Source organism: Moschus berezovskii, chromosome 21, assembly GCF_049115385.1.
Source record: "Moschus berezovskii isolate FMDL1 chromosome 21, NW_MosBer_1.0, whole genome shotgun sequence".
Taxonomy (NCBI): Eukaryota; Metazoa; Chordata; class Mammalia; order Artiodactyla; family Moschidae; genus Moschus; species Moschus berezovskii.
The window spans coordinates 47,761,970-47,783,084 of NC_142480.1; the positions used below are offsets into that span (position 1 = coordinate 47,761,970).

General features: G+C 43.0%; 1 protein-coding gene across 1 annotated transcript in view; it reads left to right on the forward strand.

Moving 5' to 3' along the window:
• Window positions 1-263: 263 nt before the first annotated feature.
• The window catches only part of IQGAP1 (IQ motif containing GTPase activating protein 1), a 136,786-nt gene continuing 115,934 nt past the window's right edge, over window positions 264-21,115 (forward strand). The window contains exons 1-3 of the mRNA XM_088829607.1: window positions 264-388; window positions 2,514-2,636; window positions 5,486-5,592. Coding sequence (XP_088685733.1) covers window positions 2,530-2,636; window positions 5,486-5,592 — 214 coding nt within the window. The 5' untranslated portion in view covers window positions 264-388; window positions 2,514-2,529. The remainder of the gene's footprint in view (window positions 389-2,513; window positions 2,637-5,485; window positions 5,593-21,115) is intronic.

The following is a 21,115-nucleotide window of genomic DNA, read 5'->3' on the forward strand; positions in this document are numbered from 1 at the left end:
AAGAGGCGGTCCTAGCGACCAGGTAGCTCGGGAACTGGGTTTAGTATGCTTGTCACCGCTGTGAACCCGGCTTCCCGGGACTCCCAATCCTTTGAGGTCTCGCTCAGAACTACATTTCCCAAAAGGCTCCGCGGTGATTGAAAGCTCTCTCAACCTATGGACGGGGAAGATTTCTCGGCCTAAAAGCCGAGAGGCCAATGGCAAGAGGACGGGGGCGGTATTTTCCGGGGGCTGGCTGCCTTGCCGGGCGTCCCACCTGTGTCCCCACAACCCTGTCACGAATCCCGGTCGGGTTCTGGGCAGGACCGCCACGGCGTAGCGGGCCGGCTGCGGCTCGGCGGTGGAGGACCCTCGCTCGGTGTTCCATCCGGGGCTGGGCCCGGGGGCGGTGAGTGATCCGGGGAAGGAGACAGCGGCTGCAGCCTCGGCGCTGCTGAGGGGCGTGGATGGGGCTCGCCCAGCGCCCCGAGGTTGTCGCTGCCCGGTCCCCGCGCTCGCTTTTCAGAGCCCACGGGTCTTGCTGAGGAGTGGGGAGAGGTGGCTGCACTTTTCTCTGCCGGCGTCGGGATAGCTCATCCTCTTAATCTTTCTTTCTTTCTTTTTTTTTGCTCCTCGGTGAAGGTCTTCTGGTTTCAGTTTAGCTTTGCGACCCTCTGATCGCTGCACCCAGATTAGGGCCTGCAGCAGCGCGAGGAAGAAGAATGGATCTCGGTCCTAGCCCTGCGGTCATGTTCCTATTAATAAACCCAGTGAACCAACTAGTTCTTCTCACAATGGCACTTAGTCAGCCTCTAGGGCCTTTGAGGTCACCTGAGGTCACCTGGACAGTGGGCAACAGGCTGGGAGGAAAACAGCGTTTGTCTAACCCTAAGAGTTCTCCATCCCGCTGCCTCCTGCAGGGGTCCCTGCTGTGGGTTTGTAATGGATGTAGAAATAAAATGCTCAGACTCATTACAGTGTTCTCATCCTAATGACATTTTTTAAATTAAGGTTTTAAACCAGAGAGATGATATGTATTCCCAGTACATTCTAAGTGGCCAACAGCAATGTCTGTAAATGCATCAGTGTTCCCAGGAAAAGTGTTTGTGTATTCTAGTAGTACCAGGTGCTTCGACAGGTAAGACAAAAGATGAAAAAGAGTCAAACTTCCTCACCCCAGTCTAGTCCATTCTCCACTGAAATGCAGAATTCTTTGTAGCAGGTTCAGCTTGCTGACTTGTATTTGTTTCTGTTGGAAACTCTTTAAGTGGAAAAACAAACAAAAAACCCAACATTGTCTTATATATTTTTTGTTACTCCTACTGCCTTACAGCATATTGATTACTGAATGACTTAATGATTCATCCAGTAACCTGACCATCTCCCCCCACATAATTTCTTCATGATATTGATGTTGATTTTATTAATGTCTTAATGATTGTTTTCAGCCCCCAAATATTTTGTTTTTTGCTTATCCCCATTAAATTTCACTTAATTTTACAGTTTATCCATGTTGGTTTTTTCAATCCATGTCTTTTGAGTCCCACTTCCGACTGCATTAAACCTTGAAATAGAATGATACCTAGGACAGTTCCCTTTGGGCTTCTGCACAATTTAGCCCTTGAAATTGACGCTAAATCTACAAGACAAGAAAAGTCAGCCTTTCTCATAACTAATCTGAGTCTAATTAAGTCCGAAATCTCCTACCTAGCTGAGGAAAATGTCGTTGGAGAGAATCCAGTGCTTTCCAGAAATCGAGTTATACCTACACATTCTCCTGTTTTTCTTGTCCATTGTGGACAATTTCTTCCTCAAAACAGTCATGTCTTCAAAAGAGTGAGGGTTCTACAGATGTGTTTGGAAGCCCAGTCCTCACTGTGTGATGAGAAATTTGGCCAAAGGAATGATTATGTAAAAACAGAAAAGAAGAGCATCCCTTCTGTTGTTGTTCAGTCTCTAAGCCGTGTCCAGCTCTTTGCAACCCCATGGACTGTAGCATGCCAGGCTTCCCTGAGCTCCAATATCTCCCTGAATTTGCTCAGATTCACGTCCATTGAGTTGTTGACACTATCTACCCATCTCATGTTCTGCTGCCTTCAATCTCCTGCCTTCAATCTTTCCCAGCATCAGACTCTTTTCCAGTGAGTCGGCTCTTTGCATCAGGTGGTCAAAATATTGGAGCTTTAGCTTCAATATCAGTCCAATATTCCAGTGAATATTCAGGGTTGATTTCCTTTAGGATTGACTGGTCTGATCTCCTTGCTGTCCGAAGACTCTCAAGAGTCTTCTCCAGCACCATAATTTGAAATCATCAGTTCTTCAGCACTCAGCCCCTTTATGGTCCAACTCTCACATCCGTACGTGACTAATGGAAAAACCATAGCTTTGACTTTATGGACTTTTCTCAGCATTTACCTCAGATCTGTTCTGGTTGAGGGGGTTTTGTGGGTGTGGTGGTGGCTGTCTTTTGGTTTCGAGATAATGGTGAGAATGTCTACAGAACTCTTGATGCATACTGAGATCTCTTGCTTTAGGAACTGATGACCCTCAATGATGTGGCTGGGGACTTCAGGGACAAGTGGGTTACCTGGGCACTGTTTAGAGAGTCCTCTTCAGGGATACCGCCCAGCACAGATACAAGAATGGGCTCTCAAAGGGTAAGGATGCAATTTTCCTTCATCTTAGCTTTATTAATATAATTTTTAAATTTTTTGGTTGTGCCGAGTGGCTTGTGAGATTTTAGTTCCCTGACCAGTGATTAAACCCATGCCGGCACACAATGGATCTTGGAGTCCTAACTGTAGGACCACCAGGGAATTCCCTTTATCTTAGACACTTTGAGAGGGCCCAGATTTGAGTGGTCTCTGGGGATGTTGGTCTCTTAGAGCTCCAGCTCTCTGTGAGAGTAATTGTGACCTCTCTGGCAGAAAAAGAACATCTTCTATTTTTATGGCACTTAGTGGTTTTCAGATTTCTTTGATATTTTTCTGTCTGATTGATATCTTACCATAACCCTCTGATATATGTATTTTCATTCCCCTTTTCCAGCTGAGGACCCTGAGACTTAAACTTAAGTGGCAAAAGTGAGCCCAACCCAGGTCTTTGTGGAAAAGGGAAGGTGCTCTCCCCAGAGTTTTTTTCCCATCACTTAAACAAACAAACCAACCCCTCCAGTGCTCTTCCTAAAATACCATGGCAACTCTGCCCTTTTTTTGGCTGTACCATGAGGCACACAGGATCTTAAATCCCTGACCAGGAATCGAACTCATATCCCTTGTGGTGAAGGCGCAGATTCTTAACCACTGGATCATCTTCTTTCTGGGATGTCACTCCTTTCTGCTTTACTTCATATCTATTACACAAGTAATATATATTCACTAAAGAAAAAGATAAGCAAAATGAAAACAAAAGTCATCTATGAAGAGTTATGATCCTTCCAGCCATTTTCCTAAGCATATATACAATTAAAAAAAAAGAAAATAAAAATAATTGGGATCATACTGAATATTCAGTGGTATATCTTACTTTCTTACACAATGTACTATGAATATATTTTGACAATAATAAATATCTGTACATTACTTAAAGTAACCACTTAGTATTTTATTGTATGGAATACAGTAATTACATTAAATTGAACCATACATGTAACCATTTTTGGACTACTTTTGACCTATAAACTGGCAATTTAGGATTGCTCAATCAAAGGAAATTATTTCTTTGTTGGGAGCTATTTGGGTCACTTAAAATTTTCACCAGTATTGTGATGATGCTGTCTTAACTAATTGTCTTTTTACAAGTCTTGTTTATTGAAATAATTAGTTAACAGCTAATATATATACTTTTTGCACAATGTCCTTTTTTTGTTGTTTACTTTTGTTTACTTCTTTAGACTCTAGAAATTTTTGGGTTTGAGAATAGATACATTTCTAAAATATTTGGTATTTTCGCCAAATGTCTTCCAAAAAGACTGAATCAATTTATTTATTCCTGTTAACATTATATGAAATGTCTATTTCTTCATATTCTGTCTATCATGGGGGGTATTGTAATCTAAGAGTGTAGGTAAAATAATAGTGATCGCTAACATTTATTGAGGACTTACTCATTTAATCCTCATGACAACTCTGTAAGGTAGATCTTTTTAATTAAATTAAATTTATTTGTTTATTTTTGGCTGTGCTGGGTCTTTGTTGCTGCACAGACTTTTTTCTAGTTGCAGTGCAAGGGCTTCTCATTACAGTGGCTTCTCTTGTTGCAGAGCACGAGCTCTTGGGCACTCAGGCTTCAGTAATTATGGCACATGGACTCTACAGTACTCCCGGGCCCTAGAGTATAGGCTCAATAGTTGTGGGCTTAGTTGCCCCTCAGCATGTGAGATCTTCCCCAAAACCAGGAATTGAACCTGTGTTCCCTGTATTAGTGACTTTAGGGACATAGTAGTTCCATGGCATGTGGGATCCTCCCAGACCGGGGGTTCAAACCCATGTCTTCTGCACTGGCAGTGGAATTCTTTACCACTGAGGCACCAGGGAAGCCCTAAGGTGGGTTTTGTCATTATCCCTAATTTATAGATGAAGACACAGAGACACAGGGAGTTTAAGTAACTTTCCTGAGGTCACACATCTAGTCAGAGACATAGTTAGGATTCAAATTCAGGCAATAAAGACTCTTGAGTTTGCACTCTTTACCTTTATACTATATTCCCTGTGTGTCATTGTTTTAATTTGAATTTCTTTGACTAATGATGAGTTAAAAGTTTTTCACATATTTACAGGCTGTTTTATTTTCTTTTGTGAATTGCCCATTCGTGTCCTTGGTCCATTTTTTTTTCCCCCTACAAGCGTTTGTCTTTTTCTCATAGTTATATTGACTGCTGCCCTTCTGGGAAAATTTAAAAACCAAACATTATAGTTAACTTCCTTGATTCTTTCTAAGGGTGAGGTCATAGCAGCTTTGTTTTGATAAAGTTATCTCTCCACATGAGTTTATTCTTGTGCCTTGAGGGATGAGTTATTGTGCTTATTCTAGAGTTTCTATCACCCAAGTCTGATTTTTTTTTTTAAGAGAAGCAAAGAGCTTTTTCTCAGCCTCTTGGAGAGATCACCCTGTTTTATCACGACATCTTGTCTGCCCTTTTCATTTTTATTTATTTACTTTTGGCTGCACTGGGTCTTTGTTGCTGCACACAGGCTTCCTCTAGTTGCAGTGCAGTTTCCTCATTACAGTGACTTCTCACTGCAGAGCACAGGCTCTAGAGCCAGGGCTTGGTAGTTCTGGTGTACTGGCTTAGTTGTCCTGCAGCATGTGGAATGTTCCCGAAAGAGACCAGGGACCTAATCTGTGTCCCCTGTATTGGCAGGTGGATTTGTAACCACCGGACCACCGAACATACATTAGAATTTCCTGGGGTGGTCTCCTTTACCTGGGGAAGAAGAGGGGCTTGCATTTTCTCAAGTCTTATGTGATGGCTCAAATTAACATCCTGTGTTCACCTTCCTTATAGGATTTCGAAACCAAGTGCAATCTCCCAGCTGGAGCAGAAAGAAGATGCATGGGTCCTACCACTGCAAAATTTTGAGGCAAGGAAGATCCTGAAGGAAAGTCACACAGGTGAGATGTATTATCTGGTGGGAGGAAATCTAACATTTCAGCCCTTGCTTAGTTAAGGAATTTGGAATGCCACCCTAGACTTTTTAAAAAAATTTATTTACTTTTGGCTGTGCTGGGTCTTCATTGCTTCATGCGGGCTTTCTCTAGTTGTGGCGAGCAGGGGTTACTCTCTACTTGCAGTGCATGGGCTTCTCATTGCAGTGGCTTCTCTTGTTACAATGTGCAGGCTGTAGAGCTCATGGGCTCAGTAGTTGTCATTCACAGGCTTAGTTGTCCCGCAGAATGTGGGTCTTCCCTGACCAGGGATTGAACCTGCATCCCCTGCATTGGCAGGCGAATTCTTCACCACTGAGCCAGCAGGGAAACCCTGCCCTAGACTTTGTTCTTGCTATTAGAAGTTTAACGTTGACTTCCTGGACCATCAGTCATTGACCAAATAAAGTCTTCATTTAAATTAAACATTTCACTTTTGTCTAGACTCTAACATCTGAAAAAAGTTGCCCAGTTCTGACAATATGTGCTTTACTCTTGATATCAAGGTCACCTCAAGGTTCTTTGGACCATCTTAAAATAAAAAGGGCTTGGGAATTCCTTCTGTCATGAATGGGAAGCTCAGTGATCTTCAGTAAACTCTTCAGGAATCGAAATGAGAGTAGTCAGACTAAATGTGATCTGTTGCAAAAACACTAATTTTAATCTTCTTGCTGCTTTCTGCTGATCTTTCCTGATTGATGTTTAGTCGCTAAGTCATGTCTGACTCTTTTGCGACCCCATGGACTGTAGCCTGCCAGGCTCCTCTGTCCATGGGATTCTATAGGCAAAAAAACTGGAGTGGGTTGCCATATCCTCCTCTAGGGGATCTTCCTGACCCAGGGATTGATCCCGAATCTCCTGAATTGACAGGTGGATTCTTTACCACTGAGCCACCAGGGATATACTCTTCAGGAATCAGAATGAGAGTAGTCAGATTAAATGTGGTCTGTAGCAAAAATACTGATTTTACTCTTTCTTGCGATCTTTCCTGATAAGTAATAACTTCATCCTGTGTAACTTTTGTTAACTTTTCAGAATTTAAGCATCAAGTGTTACAGCTCGATCAGGACGTTTCCGAAACGGCAGAACCATGTGGAACATCCTCAGAAGAGACCAATAAAGATATTTCTCCTCCTCCTAGTTGGGGAGGAAACTGGGAGAGGGGTCTTGAGTTAGAAGGGCAGCATGGAACCCTCCTAGGAGAGGGTCAGCAGGGGCCCTTTTCACAGGAGAAGGAATTAAACAAGCTCCTGGAAGGATATATAGGAAAGAAGCTGGTGTGTGCGGAATGTGGGAAAAGCTTTAACCAGAGCTCCTATCTCATAAGGCACCGAAGAACCCATACTGGCGAGAGGCCCTATAAGTGCATGGAGTGCGGGAAAGGCTTCAAACAGAGTTCAGACCTCCTCACCCACCGCAGAACACACACAGGAGAGAAACCCTACCAGTGCCCCAGGTGTGAGAAAAAATTCAGCGACAGCTCGACCCTCATCAAACATCAGAGAACCCACACGGGCGAGAGACCCCACCAGTGCCCTGAGTGTGGGAAGACTTTTGCACGGAAACCGCACCTCACAGTACACCAGAGAACCCACACGGGGGAGAAGCCCTACATGTGCCTCCAGTGCCACAAGAGCTTCAGTCGCAGCTCCAATTTCATCACCCACCAGAGGACCCACACGGGAGTGAAGCCCTATGGGTGTCGCGACTGCGGGGAGAGTTTTGCCCAGAGCTCGGATCTGATTAAGCACCAGCGAACCCACACGGGAGAGCGGCCCTTCAAGTGCCCCGAGTGCGGGAAGGGCTTCCGAGATAGCTCTCATTTTGTGGCCCACATGAGCACTCACTCGGGAGAAAGGCCCTTCAGCTGTCCTTACTGCCACAAGAGTTTCAGTCAGAGCTCGCACCTGGTCACGCACCAGAGGACACACACGGGCGAGAGGCCTTTTAAGTGCGACGGCTGTGGGAAGGGCTTTGCCGACAGCTCCGCCCTGGTCAAGCACCAGCGGATCCACACCGGAGAAAGACCCTATAAATGTGGCGAGTGTGGCAAGAGTTTCAACCAGAGCTCCCACTTTATCACCCACAGGCGGATCCACTTGGGAGACAGACCCTATCGCTGCCCCGAGTGCGGCAAAACCTTCAATCAGCGTTCCCATTTCCTCACACACCAGAGAACGCACACAGGAGAGAAACCCTTTCACTGCAGTGAATGTGACAAGAGTTTCCGGCAGAAAGCGCACCTTTTGTGCCATCAGAACACTCACCTGATGTAGGAAATAGTCTTTCATGCTTCTTTTCCTCTCTTCCAAATTTCCATCGCTGTTATCTTTGTTTCTGTTTTTTCTTGGCTGTGCTGCAAGGCATGTGGCACCTTAATTCCCTGTGTGCATGCTCAGTCACTCAGTCATGTCCAACTCTTTGCAACTCCATGGACTATAGCCTGCCAGCTCCTCTGTCCATGGGATTTTCCAGGCAAGAATACTGGAGTGGACTGCCATTTCCTTCTCCAGAGGATCTTCCCGACCCAGGAATGGAGACCAGGAGTCAAACCTTACATTAGAAGTTTGGAGTTTCAACCACTGGACCACCAGGGAAGTCCCACTGCTATTATCTCAAAGTGCTCCAAATAGAGAAAAGCTGAGCATTGGTAGCTCATGTCAGGCCCTAATCTGTTCTCTTTTTCTGTTTTTTTACGGCAAGGATAAAGCTAGAGGGTCCAAACAGTGTTGTAAACACAAAAGGCATTCCTTCAGTGTTTTTGACTGACTCATAGAGGAATGTGAGTTTCATAGCTGATGCCTGATTACTAAAAGAGAAGTGAGATAAATGTAGTCATTTTATCATTGCATGTGTGCTAGGTCCCTTTGGTCCTGTCCAACTCTTTTCGACCCCATGGGACTGTAGGCCACCAGGCTCCTCTGTCCATGGGTTTCTCCAGGCAAGAATACTGGAGTGGGTTGCCATTTCCTCCTCCAGGGGATCTTCCTGACCCAGGGATCCAATCTGGGTTGCTTGCATTGCAGCAGATTCTTTACCGCTGAGCCACCAGGGAAGCCCTAAATGACTCATTGTGGGTCATGTAATTAACTCACAGAAAAGCCAGAATCTGTCTGCAGGTCTCCTTCTCCACAACATGGAACAGACAAGCTCTGGGATCTGTTAGAGCATCTCCGAGGCACCACAGGACTGAAGGAACCATATTATGTCCATCAAACCACTCTGAATTGGAGATGATGCAGGGAGGTAGGCTAAGTTCCCAACAGCTTTACAGGGTCCCATGCTGGGATCCTTGATCCTCATGGCAGATGTAAGTGGGTAAGGAGGGAGACGGGTGTTGAACACTCTGGAGAGAAAGGTGGGAGACTGAAGGTTTTTCTTTCAAGCTTTCCTATGTCAATATAGACTAATACGTCAGCCTTGGAACACTAGTCCTCTTCCATTATATGGAGTGCCATCTGAGAGCTGTAACAGGTTATAGAACTCAGCTGACGACCTATACACTTTCTTTAATAGATAATTGATCAGAGGGACTTCCCTGGTGGTCCAGTGGCTGAGACTGTGCTTCCAATGCAGGGGGCCCAGGTTCTGTCCTTGGTCAGGGAACTAGATCCCACCTGCCAAAACTAAGCAATCAAATGCCACAACTAAAGATTCTGCATGCCTCAATGAAGAACTCATACAGCCAAATAAATTAAAAGTATTAAAAAATTTCTGTCCTTTATTGTGTCCATCTTTGCATGAAATGTTCCCTTGGTGTCTCCAATTTTCTTGAAGACATCTCTAGTCTTTCCCATTCTTTTGTTTTCCTCTATTTCTTTGCATTGATCATGGAGGAAGGCTTTCTCATCTCTCCTTGCTATTCTTTGGAACTCTGCAAAAAACCAGTCAATCCTCAGGGAAATCAGTCTTGAATATTCTTTGGAAGGACTGAAGCTAAAACTCCAATTTGGTCACCTGATGAGAAGAACTGACTCATTGGAAAAGATCCTGATGCTGGGAAAGATTGAAGGCAGGAGGAGAAGGGGACAACAGAGGATGAGAAAGTTGGATGGCATCACTGACTCAATGGACATGAGTTTGAGCAAGCTCTGGGAGTTGGTGATGGACAGGGAAGCCTGGTATGCTGCAGTCCATGGGGTCGCAAAGAATCAGACACGACTGAGTGACTATACTAAACTGAAAGTATTAAAAAATAGATAATGGGGGAAAAAAAATCTGGTTAATTCAGTGCTGTAAGTTCCTAAAATGTGATCCCTGACCAGCAGCATTATCATCATCTGGGAAGTTGTTAGAAATGCAAGTTCTAGGTCCCCATCCCAGACTTACTGAATTGGAAGCTAAGGGTGGGATCTAACAATATGTCCTTTATTTAAAATTTTTTTTTCAAAGATTTTTTTAAAAAGTCTTTATTGGATTTGTTACAATGTTTCGTCTTCTTCTTCTTTTTTTTTAATTTTGGTTTTCTTGCCCCAAGCCCGGTGGGATCTTTGCTCCCTGACCATGGATCCAACCTGTGTTTCCTGCATTGGAAGGCAAAGTCTTAACCACTGGACTACAAAGAAAGTCCTACAATATGTGTTTTAATAAGCCCTCCAGGTGGTTATTATGCAAGCCCAAGTTTGAGAACCACAGCTTTAAAAGATGGCTCTTCTACTAAAGGCAGCCACAGTACTATTATTGTTCCTACAAAAATTTAACAGGATTTTGTAATACTCCAAATACTAATACAAATACTGCAGTCAGTGTTCACATTTCCCTAATTATCTTATGTTTTTTTAATTTTAATTTTTAATTTACATGCCTTTTGGTCATGCTGCATGGTTTTCAGGATCTTAGTTCCCTGACCAGGGATTGAACCCGTGCAGAGTCCTAACCCCTGGACTGGCAGGGAAATCCCTGTTTTTAGTTTTCAGTTTGTTTGAATCAAAATCCAGATAAGATCTTTGCCTTCAGTTGGTTGATATGTACCTTACAGAAGCCCTCCCTCTTCTCTCTCTCCTTTCCTTGTATTTCATTTGTTGGGAAAAAAAAAAAAAAAACTTGTCCTTTAAGTGTCTACGGTTCTATATTTGCTAATTCCAACCTATGGGATCCTTTAATATGCTCCTCATCCTCTGCTCTCCTAATGTTGGTAGCTGGATCTGTAAACATGATGAGATTCAGATTTAGGGAAGGGGAGGGCAAGAATGGGCTTCCTCGGTAGCTCAGTGGTAAACAATCTACCTGCCAATGCAGGAGATTCGAGATCAATCCCTGGGTTGTTAAGATCCCCTGGAGAAGGAAATGGCAATCCTCTCCAGTATTGTTGCCTGGGAAATAAAAAGATCCTGATGCTGGGAAAGATTGAAGGCAAAAGGAGAAGGGGGAGGCAGAGGATGAGATGGTTGGATATCATCACCAACTCAATGGACGTGAATTTGAGCAAATATCGGGAGATAATGGAGAACAGAGGAGTCTGGCGGGCTCTAGTCCGTGGGGTCGCAAAGAGTAGAACATGACTAAGCGAATAAACAGCAATAATATGGGCAATAATACTCCATAGTGATCTTATGCATTCCTGTCAGGAGGCACTTGGTACCTCTTTTTGTCTCTATTCTTATGAAGTTGGTGACCATTGATAAGCCGTTATTTCACTTTGGTTTGCCAAATATCTGTCATCCTTCTTCATCTATTAGCTGAAATACTTCTATAAAGAGAACTCCCCCAATCAACTATTTGGTTTCCCTGAGGTACAGCTTGTATAGGAACAAGAGTTGCTTGATTAGAACCCCTTTGATTTCTTCTTAATATCATTATATAAATGTTGGCCTCCATGCCTTAGATTTTAAATGCCTTTCAGTGAGAGACTCTGCTCTGACAGGACATTTATAAATGCATGAATCTCAGAATAAATTTTTTCTAATGGCCTCTGATGTTTTTCTTCTGCTTACACCCCTCCAGTTTGACTAGGTTCTCCAGAAAGCCGTGTGCTAAAGAGCTCAGCAAACACCTGAGTGATTCCTTAGGGATGGACTTGCTAAGTTGCCAATTAATACTGGGTTGGCCAAAGAGTTCGTTCAGGTTTTTCTGTAAGAAGTTACAGTAAAACCTGAAGGGAAATTTTGGACAACTCAGTATTTCTTGACCCTGGCCTGAAAACAGGAGAGGAAATAACATTCCCATTAGCTGGGAATGGTTTTACAGCCCTTTCACGGTACTATAAGAGCACATCATCTTCATTTATCTTATCTATCCAAGCATTGTTCTAAGTCAGATACAATCAGTATGTTAAATAACCCGGGAAGTCCCATATCCTATTTTATTTTCATCAAAGTCCTATACCTGTCTGATCTTTTCCTGTTTACTTGTTTTTGTAAACATCATGGTAGGAGGGAGCCATTTCTCCTACATGCCATTCTTTCCCTTGCACCTAACACAGTGCCTGGCATGTGCTGCTGCTGCTGCTGCTAAGTCGCTTCAGTCGTGTCCAACTCTGTGCGACCCCATAGACGGTGCTCGGTAAACATTCACTGGATGAATTCATGGAGGCATGCTCATAGGCAAGGAGCTAGTGCTGGAAAAGCAGCGGTGTGAGATGAAGAGGGACAGGTGAGTGAGAGTTACACCAGGGAGGCTCTTAGTTGCCAAACTGGGTGTGGATATTATTCTCTGGGGGAAAGTAGTGTCTGTCCTCAATGATGGTTTTCCAATAGAGGAGAGGCATGATCAGTGCCTCAAATCAAACTTTGAGGAAGTTTGATCGGGCAGCCATGTGTAAATCACATTCCAGAGGGAAAAATGAAAGGCATTGCCTCAATGCATGACATCAAGGGCGTTGTGTCTGGCCCATAGTAGCTCTCCAATAATGATTGTTAATCACCAAACACCGTGGCAGGCATTGGGAGAAACAGAACAAAAAGTCAAGACCATTAAACCTTCTTTCTACCTCAAAAGAATTCTTTCTAAACCCTACTGTCACATTCCTTTTCTCCCCAACCTTTTAAAAAAAAATTTGTTTCCTATGTCTGTGAAGACTCACTATATTTAAAAAAAAATATTTATTTGGTTGTGTCTAAACCAAATAAATTGGAGAAGGAAATGGCAACCCACTCCAGTGTTCTTGCCTGGAGAATCCCAGGGACAGGGGAGCCTGGTGGGCTGCCGTCTATGGGGTCGCACAGAGTCGGACACGACTGAAACGACTTAGCTTAGCAAACCAAATAAATAGTTGCAGCACAAGGAATCTTCACTGGGTCATGGGAATCTTTTGATCTGGCGCACAGATTCTCTCTAGTTATGGTGCAGGGGCTCAGTAGCTCATCAGCACGTGGGATCTTATTTCCCCAACCAGGGATCAAACCTGTGTTGCCTACCTTGCAAGGTGGATGCTTAACCACTGGACCACTCTCCTTTTTGTCAATCTTCCATTAATATGTATCATATTCTCAGGGCTATCATGTCCAGGCTCTTTTAATTGAGCTTCTCACCTCCACGATACCTTTGGCTTAGATTTCTCTTTCCCCCTCTTTCCTATATTTTGCTGGTGCTGAGTCACAGAACTTGTCTCCACACTGCCCCACATGTTTTTAATTGTAAAAGCACCATGTGCTTTTTGTAAAATTCTCCAAACAGTACAGAAGCACCCACAGTAAAAAAAGTAATAATATGAAGAAAAGAAAATGCCTCGACTTTTCCTCATTCCTTCCCACAACCTCACTCCCCAGAATTCACCCCTCTAATCATCTGGCATCCCAAATCTTGTTCCTAGCTCCTGTTTTCCATCCGCACTCCAGCCTCTAAACTAAAGAGATAGTTTTTCAACTGTTCTCAATGATTTTTCCTTTCAGTTCAACTTAAAAAAAAAAACAACACACAAACATTTAGTGAGTACTATACACCAAGTACCAGAGAAGGCAATGGCAAGCCACTCCAGTACTCTTGCCTAGAAAATCCCATGGATGGAGGAGCCTGGTAGGCTGCAGTCCATGGGATCGCTATGAGTCGGACATGACTGAGCGACTTCACTTTCACTTTTCACTTTCACACATTGGAGACGGAAATGGCAACCCACTCCAGTGTTCTTGCCTGGAGAATCCCAGGGACGGGGGAGCCTGGTAGGCTGCCGTCTATGGGGTCGCACAGAGTCGGACACTACTGAAGTGACTTAGCAGCAGCATACACCAAGTACAGAGAAGGCAATGGCACCCCACTCCAGTACTCTTGCCTGGGAAATCCCATGGATGGAGGAGCCTGGTAGGCTACAGTCCATGGGATCGCTAAGAGTCGGGAGTGACTGAGCGACTTCACTTTCACTTTTCACTTTCATGCATTGGAGAAGGAAATGGCAACCCACTCCAGTGTTCTTGCCTGGAGAATCCCAGGGACGGAGGAACCTGGTGGGCTGCCGTCTACGGGGTCGCACAGAGTCGGACATGACTGATGCGACTTAGCAGCAGCAGCATACACCAAGTATCAATAACTTCAGATATGCAGATGATACCACCCTTATGGCAGAAAGTGAAGAAGAATTAAAGAGCCTCTCGATGAAAGTGAAAGAGGAGAGTGAAAAAGTTGGCTTAAAGCTCAATATTCAGAAAACTAAGATCATGGCATCTGGTCCCATCACTTCATGGCAAATAGATAGGGAAACAATGGAAACAGTGGCAGACTTTATTTTTGGGCTCCAAAATCACTGCAGATGGTGACTGCAGCCATGAAATTAAAAAACACTTACTCCTTCGAAGGAAAGTTATGACCAACCTAGACAGCATATTAAAAAGGCGAGACATTACTTTGCCAGCAAAGGTCCTTCTAGTCAAGGCTATGGTTTTTCCAGTAGTCATGTATGAATGTGAGAGTTGGATTATAAAGAAAGCTGAGCACCAAAAAATTGATGCTTTTGAACTGTGGTGCTGGAGAAGACTCTTGAGAGTCCCTTGAACTGCAAGGAGATCCAACCAGTCCATCCTAAAGAAGACCATTCCTGAGTAGTGTTCATTGGAAGGACTGATGTTGAAGCTGAAACTCCAAGACTTTGGCCCCCTGATGAGAAGAGCTGACTCATTTGAAAAGACCCTGATGCTGGGAAAGATTGAAGGCAGGAGGAGAAGGGACAACAAAGGATGAGATGGTTGGATGGCATCACCGACTCAATGGACACGAGTTTGAGTAGACTCCGGGAGTTAGTGATGGACAGGGAGGCCTGGCGTGCTGCAGTCCATGACTGGTTGAGCAACTGAACTGAACTGATACACCAAGTCCTACACCAGATACTAGAGGTATAAAGACAAAACAGTGAAAGAGTTCCACATTTAAAAAACTATTACATGGGCAAGTTACTCTCTCTGATCCTTATTTCTTTACCTGTAAAATGGGGATAAGCCTTCTTTATGGGGTCGATGAGGATCAATGAGATGATACATAGAAAACTCTATGCACAGTCCCTGGTATGTTGTGTGTGTTCTATAAATGTCGATAACAGCAACGATAATGATCTCATCTCTGCCTTGGAGGAGTTTATAGTTTAATAAGGAAATTCAAAGAATAAGAATTATGTAGGTGAAGAGGGGCTTCCCTGGTTGGTCCAGTGATAAAGAATTCACCTTCCAATGCAGGGGATGCAGGTTCGATCCTTGGTCAGGGAACTAAGATTCCACATGCCACAGGGCAACCAAGCCTGCAACTGAAAATACAGAGTCTGCATGTGAGGACCCAGCACAGCCAAGAAAAAAAAAAGAAGAAAGAAGAAGAAAAATATTGTTTGAAAGTGGGAGACAAGCAGTTTAAATGAAATTAAAAGGTAGAGGTAGAGAACTGGGAGACTAAAAGGTAATAGCTTGGCCTCAATCTCTAAGAGTATTTCTCAAAGCATTCCTCCTCTAAGGTGCTTGTTTCAAATTCAGATTTAGGGGCCCCACCTCCAGCAAATATGGTAAATTCACACAGTGGAATTCTTGAATACATCAGGACAAATGAATAAACTACAGTTGTATGTATTAACACAGATAGGCCTCAATAACTCAACATCGAGAGCGAAAAATAAGATGCAGAAAATACATATAGTAAGGGTCAAAATACAATACAGATTAAAACAGACAAAACCAAATACTATATTGCTTAAGCAATAAGCACAAACTGTCATGAAAAGCAAAGGATTTAGTAATATAAAATTCTAAGTAGAGGCTAATTGGAATGGGGAGGAAGGAGGCTCAGTTTCTTTTCTATTTCTTAAGCTGGATGCTAAGCACAAATATTCTTTTAATCATAGAATTATAATTCTTTAACTTCCTAGTGGTCCAATGGTTAAAACTTCACCTTCCAAAGCAGGGGGTTGGGTTCTATCTCTGGTGGGGGCACCAAGATCCCACATGCCTAGTGGCTGAAAAACCAAAACAGAAAACAAAAGCAATATTGTAACATTTTCAATAAAGACTTTAAAAGAATGGTCCACATTAAAAAAAAAATCCTTAAAAATCAATTAATATGCATTGTTTATATACTCTTGACTTTTAATTTATAAGATATTTCACAAGAGAATAAAAAGCAAATACGAAAACAATACTCTTCCACAAATGAATCTTTTCCACTTAAATCTCATAGAGATGAATTACACTAAGAAGAGAAAAAAAAAAAGACAGTCCAGAATCCCTGAGTCTGAACAGACACCAACCAGGCACACACTCACATTTTGTCACTTTTCCTTCAGCTAAAAAACAAACCCTCCCTTCGTGTACAGCAATTAGTGCAAACAAGCATTCAGAAGATTACAGCTTACCCTCCTATAAACAGCCAAACTCAGACCCTCTGTGTGAATGGAGGATGACCTGCTGTATTAATAATGCTCTTGAGAACATCCCTATTTTTTCCTCTCAGAAAAAATATATTTCCACGTTTTGGATTGTTTCCACAGGGTGTGAACACGTTTACAGCTCTCACTGCTAGTTGCCAAATTGTTTTCTGAGTGAATTGTACCAATTTACAATGCTGCTGGTCGTAAATGACTCCTTGTTTTACCACACCCTCATCCTCGGAAAACACTTTTGCTAATATAATAGACATGATCCTTACATATTGTTTTAATTTGCATTTCTTTTTCAGTGAAATTAAACATTTTTTTCCAATGTCAGGTTCTTTATTTCTTCTGTTGTCATTTGTATATTTAGGATATAGGATCAGAATCAAAGAACTCCACTATTTGACTTTCAGGAAGTTACTTTTTTTCCTGTTCCCTTCCCCTCCCTGCTTTATTATTTTTTAAATGTTCATTTTGGAAATATCAGAAAATAGAATTCAGCAAACAAGAAAGGTAAAATCACCTATTACTCCACCTACTAGTGATAACCACTACTGTTAATTGTACATCCTTTTAAATTTCTTCTCTAACAACCTAAACTTTCTGAGCATTTTCCCCCACTTATAAAATGGGAATACTTGTCTCTAAAGTTGATAATTAAATGAGCTGGTGTAGGTGAAAGTGATTTATAAGGTACAGGATGTTTTATAATTGCAAGTTGCTGTGCTTATGATATAAAACACCCTTTACCGTGCCAAACAGAACGGTGGCACTTTGTTCCCTGGATGTAGCCTGCCAGAACATTCTTCTCTCTAGAATGACTTTCTGCTCAATTCTTCTGAATAAACAAGCATCCACTTTAAAAAAATAATAATTTTATTTATTTATTTTTGGCTGCTCTGGGTCTTCGTTGCTGTGCTCAGGCTCTCTCTAGTTGCAGTGTGAAGGCTTCTCTATGCGGTGGGTTTTCTTGCTGCGAAGCACAGGCTCTAGGGCGGGTGGGCGGGCTTCAGTAGTTGCTGCATGTGGGTCAGTAGTTGGGGCTCCCAGGCTCTAGAGCACAGGCTCAGTAGCTGTGGCCCACAGGCTTAGTTGCTCCACGGCATGTGGGATCCTCCCAGACCAGGGATTGGACTTGTGTGTCCCATACTGGAAGGTAGATTCTTTACCACTGAGCCACCAGGGAAGCCCCACTTATTTTCTAAAAAAATTCAGTATGTAAGATATACAAAAGGGGAAATTCCCTGGTGGTCCAGTGGTTAGGACTCAGCATTTTCATTCCATGGACTGGGGTTCCATCCCTGGTCATGGAACCACACGGTTCCATGCCCGTGTGGTGGCATAGCAAAAAAAAGGTATACAAAAGTTACAAAGAGGAGAGGAAAGAACAACTGTGTACATGCCATTCAGCTTAAGAAATTAAAAAAAAGAAAAGAAAAGAAGATTTTACCAATACACTTAAATGTTCCTGTGACTTCCTCCCCAGTTACAGCCTTTCTCCAACCCGTAATCTATGCTCCTGAATTTGGTATTTCTCACTCCTATGCCTTTGTATTTATTGATGCCCTTTGTCTCTCTAGATATATTGATAAGGAGATACTGATATACATCCCTAAGCAATGTATACTACTGGTTTGCATAAACTTGTTTATGTCGTATATAAACGAGTAGCAAGGTTAAGAATTCTGTACCTCCCCCTCCCCCAATATTATGCTTATAAGGTTTTCCATGTTGAACTTAATTAAGTTCCTTACTTTAACATTCAGTATATAATCAAACCACACTTCACCTGTTTTCCTGATGATAGCTATTAGGTCATTTATGGTTTTTGCTGTCACAGGTATTTCTGCCTATTTTGGGTAAATCTTCTTGTGTATTTTGCAATATGTAGGAGTTTCTTTGGGTATACCCACCTGGAAGTGAAATCCTGAGGTCACAGGGTGAGTGCATCTTTACCTGGATGTTGCCAAATTATTCTCCAAAGTGACTGTACTAATTTCCACCATCACCACCAGGGTGTAAATATTACCTTTACTATTTTTTCTTGTTGGCCCTGAGTTTTAGAGACTTTTGAATTTTTCAAGTCTGATAGGTGTGAAAGAACATCTCGTTGTGGTTTTAATATGCACTTTCTTGACTAGTGTTGAACTTGAACAACTTTCTATGAGTTTATTGGCTGTTCAGTGAATTCTGTGTTCATAAAGTATCTATTCTTTAAATTCCCTTTAAAACACTCCCTCTCCAGGAAATATTTCCACATCTCCTCCATCAAGCAGGTGGAATCTCCATAACCGTTTCTATTGTATGTCTTGGGTTTCACTCACTTTTTTATTTTACCTTGTACTCTGTTTTGAGTACCTGTCTAAAGGGCAGAGCCCATGTTTAACTCAATTTTATGCCCTCATTAGTACCCAGTACAACATTTCATAAATCTTTATTGAATCAAATCATTCCTTCCCTGCTTATAAAATCTTAGTTGCCTATTGTCTGCAGGAGAGAGCTGAATCTCCTTAGTGGAGCATGTAAGGCCCTTACGTGGGCTCTGGAAGCAACTTTCCTTCCTGATTCTCCTCTTGGGATGACCATGCCTTCTGCCCTAGATTCTTGGTTCTTCATCCACAATGAGTCCCAGTACTCAAATGTCTGGCTTCTCTCCTTTCAGTCAGGATGCCACGTTGAACCCATCTGTTTTAGCTGCACATCAGATTACTTAACAGAAAAATTTAGGGATCCTGAAGTTAGCAGCTTGCTTTTACTGATGAGCAGGAGTTTTGCCCCGAATCTGTCATTTGTGTACCATGTATATATACATTTCTTTATCCAGGTGATTTAGGCTCAGGCTGGAAGAAGCACAAGCTGGAATCAAGATTGCTGGGAGAAATATCAATAACCTCAGATATGCAGATGACACTACCCTTATGGCAGAAAGTGAAGAGGAACTCAAAAGCCTCTTGATGAAAGTGAAAGAGGAGAGGGAAAAGGTTGGCTTGAAGCTCAACATTCAGAAAACAAAGATCATGGCATCTGGTCCCATCACTTAATGGGAAATAGATGGAAAAACAGTGGAAACAGTGTCAGACTTTATTTTTTTGGGCTCCAAAATCACTGCGGATGCTGATTGCAGCCATGAAATTAAAAGACGCTTGCTCCTTGGAAGGAAAGTTATGACCAACCTTGATAGTATATTAAAAAGCAGAGACATTACTTTGCCAACCAAGGTCTGTCTAGTCAAGGCAATGGTTTTTCCCGTGGTCATGTATGGATGTGAGAGTTGGACTGTGAAAAAAGCTGATTGCCGAAGAATTGATGCTTTTGAACTGTGGTGTTGGAGAAGACTCTTGAGAGTCCCTTATACTGCAAGGAGATCCAACCAGTCCATTCTAGAGGAGATCAATCCTGGATGTTCATTGGAGGCACTGATGCTAAAGCTGAAACTCCAATACTTTGGCCACCTCATGCGACGAGTTGACTCACTGGAAAAGACTCTGATGCTGGGAAAGGTTGGGGGCGGGAGGAGAAGGGGACGACGGAGAATGAGATGGCTGGATGGCATCACCGACTCTGTGGACATGAGTTTGAGTGAACTCCGGGAGTTGGTGATGGACAGGGAGGCCTGGCGTGCTGTGATTCATGGGGTCGCGGAGAGTCAGACACGACTGAGCGACTGAACTGAACTGAACTGAAAGAAAACCCAAAGCACTTAACTTTATCACCTTAGCCTAGAGTCTAAGCCTGGACACAGCTGCCCTACGTCTTCAGAGTCAGAGGCATATCACAAACAGAATATACGAATACATGCCCAGTCCACATTGTATCTCCCCAACTGATTCAATTTAATTCAGCAAATACTTACTATACACCTATGACATCCAGACCCAGTCCAAGGTGCTAGGGATATAGATACAGACACAGCAGTTCTCTCAAGGAGCACATAGGCAGTTGAAGGAGACTAACACAGAGACGCACATTTTCAAATCAAAGAAGAATATGGGAGCCACAGAAGGGCTGTGTTTTTAAAAATTGTATTTATTTTCTTGACTGTGCTGGGTCTTAGTTGTCCCACGTGGTATGTCTTTTCTTGACTGCGCTGGGTCTTCACTACTTCATGTGGATTTTCTCTAGTTGTGGCAAATGGGGGCTACTCCTGAGGTGCAGCGTATTGGCTTCTCATTGCGGTGGCTTCTCCTGTTGTGGAGCACAGGCTCTAGAGTGCTTGGTCTCAGTAGTTGTGGTACATGGGCTCAGTTGCCCCGCAGCATGTGGAACCTTCCTGGAGCAGGGATTGAACCTGTGTCCCCTGCATTGGTGGGCTGATTCTTTACCTCTGAGCCACCAGGGAAGTCCGAAAGGGTTACGTTGAGAGTCAAGGAAGACTCCTTGGAGGAAGTGTCACTTAGAGCAATTGATATATGAATAAGTAGATGACTACAAGGCATGGTCTTGAAATTAAACTCTTTAAGCTTCCTGTATGAATTCTGCTGAGCTTCCCTAGTGACTCAGTAGTAAAGTCTTAACCACTGGACTGCTGGGGAAGTGCCTCCTCATCCTTAAATTGGAGAATTCTTCTATAGTTGGCCCTTCATGGGGCTTACCTGGTGGCTCAGCTGGTAAAAAAACTCACCTGTCAATGCAGGAGACATAAGAGACGTGGGTTTGATCCCTGGGTCAGGAAGATCCCCTAGAGAAAAAATGGCAACTCGCTTCAGTATTCTTGCT